The sequence below is a fragment of the Puma concolor genome, chromosome A2 (genome assembly GCF_028749965.1).
Source record: "Puma concolor isolate L17-30 chromosome A2, mPumCon1.1.hap2, whole genome shotgun sequence".
NCBI classification, from domain to species: Eukaryota; Metazoa; Chordata; class Mammalia; order Carnivora; family Felidae; genus Puma; species Puma concolor.
The window spans coordinates 28,841,404-28,853,737 of NC_141668.1; the positions used below are offsets into that span (position 1 = coordinate 28,841,404).

Here is a 12,334-nt window from a genome sequence, read left to right on the forward strand (position 1 = left end):
CAGATAGCTTAATCTTTCTGGGATTTAGTTTTCTGTAAAAATGAAGTCTGAATTGCCCACTAATCCGTGATATCTTTTAAACATTGAATATTATATTGCCATTCAAGTTATTTCGTAAAAGAATAGTTCGTGACTTAGGAGAGTACTAAAATAAAGTAAATGTGTGTAGCGGGGAGAACAGAATTTCAAAAATTTATCGCATATACTTGGGGAAATTGTTAGAAGGATTTCCATACCATCTGCTCCCAGGGATTGTCTGAGTGTCTAGGTTATAGGTGATTTTAATTTTCTTTATTTTCATATTTGTATTTCCTAAATTTTCTATAATAAGAAAAAAGATGGTTGGATTAGATGATCTATCTTTTCAAAAAGTATTTTCTTCTCTAGCTATTGTTTTCCACATTTTTCTTAATAAAATATAGATATATGTAAATATATAAAAGTATGCATTAAGTACCATAATCAATAATGTCAGTGTGTTTCCACGATTTTAAATAATTTACCTGAATTAAAGTTATAATTTAAATAATACCTACAGTTAAGCTGTAAAATAAAAACATTCCCTAGTAAAGATAGAGCTGGCCTGCATTTGACCAACTTTTCTGGTATTTGCTTTTTCTAAAATCCAAATTATTTTATAGAGCTCTGTTGAAGGATCAAATTTTTTTGTTTCTTTTCTTGTTGTTGTTGAAGATAAAGTATTCAGTTTAATTTTGAGTGTCCACTGTGATAGGCAGCTTTTCTAAATGTAGTCTTTTACTCTGCTTTTTCTGTGCTTTTAGCATTCTTAGGTTTTTCAAGTAAAATTAAAACTTTAAGGTAAACTGAATCTTTGTTAGTAAAGTCAGCTTTCCTTCTTCAGAAATGTACTTTGTTGGCTATCAACATTTTCATTAAATAAAGCTAAATTCATGTTTTTTGCTGTTTACCTTTTTTGCTAAAAAAAAAAAAAAAAATATTTCAGACTTGTCAAGTTGCTCTTAATTTTGCCAATGAAGAAGAAGCAAAAAAATTCCGAAAAGCAGTTACAGACTTGTTGGGCCGGCGACAAAGGAAATCTGGTAAACCTTTTTTTTTTTTTTTTTTTTTTTTTTAATCCTTTGAAACAGGAGCTAGCAAACTAAGGCTCATGGGACAGATCTGGCCTACCACCTGAAGTTTTAGTGAGACACAGCTATGTTTATTGGCTTACATACTGTCTGTATAGTGTGTCTGCGGCTGCCTTTTTGCCACAACAATAGTTGGATAGTTACAACAAAGACTGTATGACACACAAAATCTAAAATGTGTATTCTCTGCCCCTCTAGAAAAAATAAAAATAAAAAAGGTGATGATCCTTACTTAAGAGGCATATTAAGAACTAGTTTTTTTCAGTTTACTGAAGAACTCATTCTGATAACCTTTTTTTGTTGGTAATATTCCATATATACGGACTCTTAAATTTGCCATTTTATGGCATTGTTCTTACATTCTTAGAATATTTAATACTTTGTGAACAAAGACTTTTTAGGCAAGCCTAGAAGCAAATAAGCCACGTTGCAAATATAATCTGTAAACACTGTTTTGTCTCTATTTTGTCCCTAATGTTATCTATTATTAAACCATGAGAAACACAGTGTAATTCATGAGACTTTAATACACGTAAGATAATTAGAGAATGATGCAAGATAGTGTAGAACTTTCAATTTATTGGTATAGAAATATTTGTTAACAGTCTACTGTTTCTGTTAGGAAGTGGGAGAAGGGTGATTAGGAAAGGTGAACCTCTCCAAAATCATTGTTTTAAGCAAATCAGTTTTAGGAGAAATAACATATGGGTATCGAGATCAGCAAATAGATATCCTTAAAACTATGCCATATGCTCCTTGAAAGTTTTCTGTATATCTGGGGGTACATGTTACCACTGTGTTCAGGGATGTGCTTTACCAATAAGAGGGACTAAGCCATGAAAAAAATAAGACATTGGATCTGGAAAACTGGAGTGTAAAATCATGTACTCCATTTTATACTTCTCCATTAGTATTTTAATGTATTTTCAAGAGGGAAGCGAGGTAAAAACGAGAATAAAATGAGGTAAGCTGTTGCTCACTATTGCCTTCTTATTATATCTTAACTGTAATGAGCACATAGGAGAATTGTTAGGGACCTATTTTTTGTTACTTCTTTTTGGGATCAAGGACATTTACCACTTGATTCCATGCTAGGGAAGAATTTAAAGCTATGGAATAATTTATGGTTTAGTACCTTATTTCAGGGACATGTGGTGCTCGGCCAGGAGCTTTCTGGGGTTCCTTTTAGCCAAAATATGTGGCGTTTCCAAATCAAAGCGAGTAAAAAATGTTTCTTAAAATATAGACTAATTGACTTTGAAATAGGAAGGTCACTTAAAGGTTGTCTTTCAGCTGGTATAGGAATTTCTTTTTACACAGTTCCTAAGCATTTAAGCATGGTGTTTCACAAGCAGAAAGACCCCAACATTAGGGAGTCAGCTGATTCATCTTTGGGTAGTCCTTCATGCTAAGTCAAACTCCAGCTTCACCTCTCTTTAACTTAGATGCATGGAGTCTGACTTTTGGAGCAACAAAAAATTAGTCTGTTTTCTTTTCCTCCCAGTAGCCATTTAATAATGGAAGCCATCTATCGTGTTCTTACGCCTTCACTTCTTTAGTTTAACCAGTTCCAGTTTTTTACTCATCACATGATGTAGTTTATAGACTCATCCTGAGTACCGAGCTCTGAATCCACTGTAGATTTTTGTCTTCTTCAGATGGTTCAGATTTGAACACAGTACTCCAAAAGTAGTTTCACTGGTTCCATGATACTAAAACACATCTCTTGATTTGATTAAATACTGTCCTGCTAATGTTTTAGCAAATACCTCACATTAGTACCTCCCATTCATTGTTCAGCCAAGCCATCCTTTTTTTCATATGTGTGGCTTTCAAGCCAGGATACCGTCTTATTTTTAAGTTACTTTTTATAATATACACTCTGAACTTTATATTTATCTCAGTATATTTCCATATCTGTGTTGTCATCACTTTAAGAAGTATTTCCTCTGGTTGCAGAGGTGACATCACCTGGGAAATGGGAGATTGACATTCATTGATATAGACAGAATTTGATTACGTCAAATGTTTCAAAAAGTTACTTCATCAGACCACCAGATGGAGTAATACATTTATGTTTCCCATTGCCAGGATTTTCTCACTTGTCCTCCAGTTAAATCCTATTAATTTTAGTTTATGGCTATTTATAAACTAATTATTTTTATTATATCATCATTTATGGGTATTTCGCTTATAATTTTGGACAACTTTATATTAGAAAATCCCTGGAAATTCTATTTGTTTAAAATTCTTCAACCACTTTTGAATTTCTTAAATCTAAAATGATATCAGACCTCGTATGTAAGAGTATGAATACAAAGGATTGGTAGTTCTCCTGGTTTTACTCCTTCCTAATCTGCTGTAGCTCTTTGTTATTATTTTGGTTTGCCCCGGTGCTCAGTTATCGCTGTGTATTTTCGTTACCCTTATGCTTTTACTCAGTCCTGCAGCTTGAAAACTGTCCGTATGCTGAAACCTTCCAAAGTTTTATCTGTATTACTGACCCCTCCCCCCAACCTTCAGACTAATTTACTTCAGTTGGACATCAGAATAGCTTTCAAACATAACATATCTGAGTAGAGCATTTGATCCATGTTCCCTGACCCCAATTAGACCTATTCCGACTCCTCTCCTAGTCTTCCTCAACTTGGTAAAATGTTCCACTCTGGCTGACCATGGTCCCTTGTAAATCCTATCCATGAGTCCATTGTCTCTTCCTTCAAACACAGAATCTGGGTCTGTTTCTCACCACCTCTGCTGCTGCCTCCCTAATCTAAGCCACTACCTTCTGTCATCTAGACTACCCTGACTCCCTCACTGGCCTTTCTACTACCACCCAGTGCCCCTTATGATCTCTTTTCCACGTAGTAGCCAAAGTTAACTTAAAAACATAGATTAGGGTATGTCACTTGCCCTATTGGAAACCCTATAAGAGCTTTCTCTCATATCTAAAATACAATCTACATTCCTTACCTTGGCCTGTGGGACCCTACATGATCCAGTCCCTCCGTCTCCTTTTGACTTCTCTCCTTTTACTCTTCTCTTGGCTCATTCCAGTCCAGGCTTCATGATGTTCCTTCATGCTATTCTTTCCTTAGGGCCTTTAAATATGTTGTTCCCTCTCTTAGTTTATTCAGATGTCAGTTCCTCAGAGAAATCTTTCTTAGCTACCTGTACGTTGACTTAGGAATTAAGACAGAGTTTAGGTGAATTAATATTTTATGTTGATTTTTATATTACATATGCCTAATAATGTTATTTTAATTTATTTTCTAACAGAGAAAAGACGAGATCCCCCAAATGGTAAGCTCTTTGATACAAATTATTGATCAAGAAGATTTTAGGTTAAAGTTTAATCTTTTTAGAAACATATCATACGTTAATACTTAATGTTTAGTATCTGTGATCAACTACTGTAGTTTATTGTGTTATTTTAAAACAACAAAGATGAGTCTTAGAAATGTACTATTCTGTGACTTTTTTGTAGCATGAAGGAAGTCTCCATAGGGTGACAGTCAATATTATATCTTCATTCTGTATTCACAACTGATTAAGTTGAGAAACTATAATCTTGACTTAGTATCTTCTTTGAAGAGAAGGAAGATAAATTCAGTCTGCGTACTTTAAGATGTGTCTTTTCTTTTAATTTCAAAATACAATTTCACGCTTGTAATGCAAAATTAGCCCCTGGGAGAATGAACACTGACTTTAATGGTATGTTTAGAGCTAATAGTAGTTGTATCTAACCCTCCTTAGTTTGATAGGGAACACTTGAAGTGTTGTGGATTTCATTTAAAAAACAAACAAAACATGTATACCAGAAAGTAAAAGCAGAATACTAAAATAAAAAGGACAAAGTCCCAGATCTTTAGGGTAGAGATTCTCATCCTTGACTCCATAAAGCGTCTCTGAAATAGTGTGTTAAATTTTTAAGTGTATATATTTTCTCTGGGGAGAGAGGATGCAGGGCTTTCGTCACCTTTAAATGGGGTCCCCGATCCTGTGAAGGTAAAGAACCATTGCTCTAGGAACCTTCAATATAATGGAGAATGCTGCTTTTTCCTTTTAAAAGCATCTCACATCCTCTCATCAGAGTTTAGATAGATTATTCAGGGAAACAAATAATACAGAGTTCTTAATATATGACAACTACTGGTGATTGTTAGGGTTTGTTTCTTTTAAACACATATATTGCTTTCTGAATTTATCCTTAAATTTGTTTTCCTGATATAAAAACATGAATGAAATACTGCTGTATGACCGTTTGGATTATTTACCTTATTGTAATAAAAAAAAATGGCTGCCTTAGGTAGCCTTAGGGCTTATCTTGTGCCAAATATTATATACTTTGTCTTTTAAATGGAAATCTTAATTTATAGGACTTCTGTGGAGATTAAATGAAGTAATCAAAGTACTTAGCCTAGTACTTAGTAAATATTAGTTATCACGATGAAGACAATAACAACAATAATCATAGCAGCTCCTATTTACTGACTACTTACTCCCAGCCAGGCACTGTCAGCAATCTTACGAAGTAGCTGCTGTTATCTCCATTTTATAGGAGAGCAGCAGGGGCACAGGTGAGTAACTTTCTCAAGGGCACAGAACTAGTTAAGTGGTAGGGCAGGATTCAGTCTCAAGCAGTCTAACTCCACAGCCCACCCCCTGAACCACTGTGCCATGTCCAGAAGATTTTGAAAGAGAAACTGAGACTTAGCCCGAGTAAATCAGTACCCCAGGTCCTGGGGCTAATATGTGGCAGAGGCAAAGGGAGGCAGAAGCCGCCGAGTCAGAAGTCCTTCATCCGTGAACTTTTACGTCAGTGTTGGAATTCTCTCCCTTGTTGGTGTCCTCAGTATTTTAATCTTTTTGCATTTATTATTCTGCATTCTGTGATTCTGCATTCTGCATTCTGCTTGTATGAATACAGGGGGAAGGCTTCCTAACAGTGGCATCTTTGGGGAAAGTAACCTGAGATTTTAAAGTGTAGACGTTGTACAAATAATATAAGTTAAGGGTGTAAATACCTTATGGGGTTTTAAAAATTTTAATCTTTTCAGTACATTTAAAATATACTTCCGAAAAGGCACCTAATCCATGAATACAAAGAATTTGGATATTCCTTATGTGACAGTGGTATCTCACCATTTTCTTACTTCTAGTTAGGATACTCATAATTAAATATAGTTTCTTTCTCTGCAGTTGCTCTTGCTTTCAAATCTTTAGACCTGTAGTTTTTACCCTTAGGTGCAGTGATCCCAAACTTGTTTTCATTAAATGACAGTTATAAAAATAGTACCATTAAAAGGCAAAATTGCACTAACCAATATTTGTATATTTCTTTATAAAATGTACATATAATATGGTATTAATATATTACATAATAAAGGATGAAATAATAATTAATAGAAGTTTTCATGTTTTTTCCTGATGTGCAGTCCTTGTCTTGCTCTCCCCACTGTGGAGACCGCTGTGGAGACTTGCTCTCCATGTGGAGACCGCTGTTTTGGAGGCAGCATATTACTTTTCTGCATTTGGTGCCCGACCAGCAGATGCAGTGGACACATAACCACCTTGCGATGTCCATGCTGGTGCTTTGACTTCCACCCTCGTTTAGATTATCAGTTTAGCAGGCTTTTCTCGAATTGTAACTATTAAAAAGACACTTTATGTACAAGTAACATATATTCCTGAAATGCAATTCAGTGTCTTCTTCACTAACTCCTAATCCGTACATCTTTCTTTTTTCTTTATTGGTCAGTCTCACCTTTTAGCTTAGACGCTTTCCAATGATTTGTTCTCAGCTTCATGACTGCTTGACATCAGAGGCCTCTGGGCCACCTGTTTCTCAACTATTTTACCTTGGTGAGAGTTCTCTGCTTTTTATGAAATTAAGGGGAGGACTTTAGTTTGTTCTTTTAGTTTTAAAATTAACTAGAAATGCTGTTCAGTGAGAATATTAAAAAGCCTTTTCTGTGACAGTTGTCTTTAATCAGAAGAAGGTAATTTATCATTTGACTGTTTTTTGAAAAAAAAGAACGGAAACAGCCTCCTCCATTATATATTTACTTAGTATATGTTCTTAGGATGAGTATAATTTCGTAAGTGGAAGAATTAAATTACTTTTTACTAGAAGTGATTTGAGAGTATCTCTGTAATCTCTTACCAAATCTCCCATAAACCTTACTTTATTAAAAAATGACTCTGTGCTTTGTACAGGTTTTTACTTTTTTTAGTCTGTCACTTTTGAAACAAATATTTAATTGGGCTTTAGAATGCTATTTTAAACTTATTTCTGAACACCTTCTAACTGTAAATGACTATTATCAACAGAAAGAACCAAGTACCCATTCCCTTGAATACGTAGGAAACTTTTTTCTAAATTTTGAAAGTTACTAGTGAATATTTATTAAATAATAAACTGTTTATAAACTAAGAGAACTAATAAATTGGTAAGGAAATTATATACGGTGACATTTGTAAAGTTAGCATTATCAATCACCTTATGGTTTGACATTAGTGTAGGAAGTACAATAGTAGTTAATAGAAAGGGTAGTGGACCAGGAACCAAGATTGCAGAGTTCAGCCTTTGTCACAGTTGTGTGACTTTTGATAGGTCACCTGACTCTTCACCTTAATTTTCCATCTATAAAAGGAAAAGTTTAGGAAAACAGTCTAATTTCCTAGCTAATACTAATTTTCTATACATTGCTATAATTCAGATTTTCCTGTGTAGACTTAACTAAATAATCTTTTAACTGGTACTAATCAAATTCACGTGTAATGATTCTAAATAGCTAATTCAAAGGCTTTATAAACTGCTTGGCAGACATATAACAGTATATCCACATCTCATTTTGGGGTAGAGAGAGGAGGGGAAACACAGTCTGACTACAGTAGGAGTTAAACTTTTTCATTCTACATACCACTTATGTTTTTTTCCTGTCTTCTTTATCCTTGAACTTTCTTCAGAGATGGCTGAATTATTTTCTCTAGCGACTTACGCATCAGGCTTACAAAAATCTTAACTTTTAAAAAATTCCCAGAGAAGAATTTATTAGCTAATTTAAGCTATTAAACTTCCCTTTATAGCCAACTCTACTTACTGTTTAGAATATCCACAAAATAATAATAACTTTTATATAACCCAAAGCAGCATAAAAATATTGTTATTTTTGTTTTTTTTCCAAAAACTAATAATAGTTTTGTTGTTGTTTTTTAATGGTGAATCTGGCTGTTCCTTTATAGTTACTATTTGAACACCTATTTCAGGAGGGGTGGTATTCTAAAAAAAATTTTTTTAAACATTTATTTTATTTTTGAGAGACAGAGTGTGAGCAGGGGAGGCAAAGAGAAGGAGATGCAGAATCTGAAGCAGGCTCCAGGCTCTGAGCAAGCTGTCAGCACAGAGCCTGACGCGGGGCTCGAACCCATGAACTATGAGATCCTGACCTGAGCCGAAGTCAGATGCTCAACTGACTGAGCTACCCAGGTGCCCCAGGGAGGGGTGGTATTTTTAAAGAGAGTGCCTCACTCTGATACTCCTAAATCTGTCTTAAGTCACGTCTTGAATTGTATTAAGTATAAAGATAGAATAAATAGTGCTTTGCCACAGCTTCTCATGGATGGTATTGCTGATACTGACTTGTAAAGACAAATTATAAGAGGGAAGGCAGAAAGAGAAGGATGAGAAGTAAAAACAGATCATTAGATAAGCCTTTGTGTATGACACCAATTTAACCTCTAATACTTAAATTCTGGTTATTCTCGATTAGTCCCTTTGTGAAACTACTTGTGAAACTTTGTGAAATCTGCTATCTGAACAAATTTGAAAACCTAAGTCTTTATCTACTATTAATAAGCCTAATTGCTTAACTAACTTTTAATTTTTGATCCAGCTATTTTAGATTATTCCTTGACACTGAATCAGCTTATTTTCATGGTTTTATCCATTTTACTCACTAGCTTTTATTTTTTTCAAATAAGAAGTTATTTATTTCTTGCCACTATGGGCAACTTCCCATGGAATTTTATATGAAAATATAAGTAGAACTTTTATACACCTAAATGTAAGTAGACCTTGAATATGGAGGGAAAAATAGCTGAATTTTGGTGACGTTAAAAATACGCATCTTTCCAGATTGTCTACTTGTCTGATAAGGTGGCAGATGGCTTTCATAAATTTATTTTAACTGTATTTTATCTTTAATAGTAGAGTTGAGAGAGAGAAAATGGGTTATATATAATTTACCCACTTAGATGAACATTGTTCTTTCAGGTAACTTTAATGAATAGGATACATTTGAGCTGTTTACTGCAAGTGAAGAATTAGAGTCAAATTGGCAATTAGTTGTTACCTAATATACATTAGCCTGTAATTTCTTGGGATTTCCAGTTGCTCTTCTATGATTGTGTTGGGGATCCTCAAGATCAAAGCCTAGTTGATTTACTAGAAGGACTCAGCGGGACCAAGCACACAGTGAAAGGATATAAAACAAAATCAGCAAAGAGAAAGACACATGGGGTTAGGTCTGAGGGAAAGCACACCCAACTTTGTGATCGTCTTCTCCCACTGGAATCACAGGGGATGCACATCATTCCTCCAGTAAAAATTGTTACAGCACATGTGAAATGTTGAGTAAAGGAGAAACTGATTAGGGATCAGTGCCTGGGGTTTATCTGGCGCTACTCACGTAGTCATCCTCTGTCTAGCACATACCGAGATTCTGGACTCCCAGGAGGAAAGCAGGTGTTTAGCATTAAGCACATTGTCAGCACAAATAGTTGAGGCACAAGGAGCCCATCCTATCAGGAAATGGTAAGAACCCTCTTGGAATCCCAGTTTCCAGATGCCAGCTGAGTGTCAACCTTGCAAGCAGGTCACTCTAAGAGTGGCAGGCTCAGGCCTACTGTGTTAACTCTTTCTCTGCACAGTAGTGGTTACATTGTAGACAACATTTTGAAAGTTGTCATTACTCATCTCAAAGGAATTAAGTCTGATAAGTGGTTTTGTCAGAGTATCATATATTAAAATGGACTCTCTAAGGAACATGTGAAGCTCTTTAGTTAAATTTATAAGGAATTTTAAAATTGAATACATTTCATTTAGACTATCGTGCTTTTAAGGCCACAATATTTTCGTGAATTTTCAGACAGGTTTTGTATGCTATATTTAGTGTCACTCCTAAAGATGCTATTAATAGTATCTGAAGATGCCCGAGATATTTTCACTATTGATTCTTGTGGAAGATGAGTGTTTTGCGAATGTTCCCATTTTGTTTTTGAGCCCTGTACTTCTATTAATCAAAGTATATGTATGATAGGGAAAATATTACCGGATTTAAATATGGTAGTTTTGGAAAAAATACTAATAATTGTAAAACTACTTTGTTCCCTCATGGGCTAATAAAGTTGAAACAAAGAAGTATGACTAGATTTCTTTGTCAGATTTAAAATGAAGTATGTACTTTTTTTTTTTTTTTTTTTTTTTTTTTATTAGCCTTGTTATGTGATATATACCATTTTACCATGGAGTGATGTGATGTGTATCAGGCTATTGTAGTCCAAATTCAAGGGATTAGATCAATTAAATATAAATTCTTATTGAAAATATGTGTTTCCCGAGGGATTTAATATTATAAAAATACAAGTTTGCTTTCAAATAACATCTATGCTAATGTGTTTAAGAATTTATTATAGGCTTTTGAAATTTAGGAAGTACTTTATCCTTTATTTATAAAAGACTAACATGCAAGTTTAAATTTTAAATAATTTATATTATTGAAGTGGTCCTACTTCAGAGAAAGATATTCAAATTGTAAATAATCGGAATGTAATAATTGTTATCTCAAGTTTTATTCCTTTCATATTGTTTTGCAGGTCCTAATCTACCCATGGCAACAGTTGACATAAAAAATCCAGAAATCACAACCAATAGATTTTATGGTCCACAAGTCAACAACATATCCCATACCAAAGAAAAGAAAAAAGGAAAAACAAAAAAGAAGAGATTAACCAAGGCAGATATTGGAACACCAAGCAATTTCCAGTAAGAGAGTTCTTTTGTTTTTCTTATCTTTTGATTTACTCATTACTGCTCTTGATTTTTAACTTGTTAGAAAATTTAGTTTTCTTATTGGTGGGGGGACCCTTACATTTATCATTTGTGTACCTTTTTAGCTATAGATTTTGTTGGGAGGTGTTTGTTTGTTTTTTAAGGCTCAGTAGACTTTCTCTGTATCTTAACCGTTTATTTACTTTTCTACCCATCAGTAAAGAAAAATTAGATGAAGTTGTTTCTTTAAATAATTGTTGGACATAGTGATTTCTCACTTTTTCTCTATAAATGGTATTTGAAATTGCCTGAAGGCACTGTCTCAGTCCATTTGGGCTGCTGTAAAAGAATACTATAGACTGAGTAGCTGATAAGTAACAGAAATTTATTTCTCACAGCTCTGGAGACTGGGAAGAGGCAGGCGAAATGTAGTGTCTGGTGAGATTCTTCTTCCTGGTTCATAGACCGTGCGTGGCCTTCTAGCTGTCTTCCTCACATTTTGGAAGAGGGCAAGGAAGCCTTCTTGGGCCTTTTATCTAAGGGTGCTAATCCCATTCTTGAGGGATCTACCCTCAAAATATAATCACCTCCTAAAATCCTCAGGTCCACATATCATCACATTAGGAATTAGGTTTCAACAAAGGAATTTTTAGGGGACACAGACATGTAGTCTATAGTAGGCATCAAACCTTTCCTATTTCTTTGATGTATTTTAAGCATTTTCATATACATCATTTCATTAGGTCGTGACAAAACTCTTATATTCTCATATATATAATTCTTGGGGTTTTTTTGTTGTTTTGTTTTTGTTTTTGTTTTTGTTTGTTTTTCTTTTTTTGAGAGAGCTCCAGCTAGGGAGAGAGGCAGAGGAAAAGAGAGAGCGAATGCTAAGCAGGCTCCACGCTCATTACAGAGCCCAATGATGCGGGGCTTGGTCCCACAACCCTGGGATCATGACCTGAGCCAAAATGAAGAGTTGGATGCTCAACTGACTGACCCACCCAGGCGCCCCATAAAATGCCTGTATTCTTAATGACAGTTTGACAGTTGAGGAAATGGATGCTCAGAAAGATTGTGCAAAGGTGTTAAGACTCAGTAGCATAGCCAGGGCTGGAATCATACAGTTTTCCCCTGAATATGGTTATGTCTGTGAGAACTATTAGTTCAGGGC

The 12,334-nt window shown here is 34.7% G+C and overlaps 1 protein-coding gene across 1 annotated transcript in view; it reads left to right on the top strand.

The window, feature by feature from the left end:
- WASL (WASP like actin nucleation promoting factor) overlaps positions 1-12,334 on the top strand; it is a 63,746-nt gene that overhangs the window by 34,320 nt on the left and 17,092 nt on the right. Inside the window, exons 4-6 of the mRNA XM_086691147.1 lie at positions 965-1,061; positions 4,389-4,412; positions 10,989-11,157. Of these exons, the coding sequence (XP_086547273.1) occupies positions 965-1,061; positions 4,389-4,412; positions 10,989-11,157 (290 nt within the window). The remainder of the gene's footprint in view (positions 1-964; positions 1,062-4,388; positions 4,413-10,988; positions 11,158-12,334) is intronic.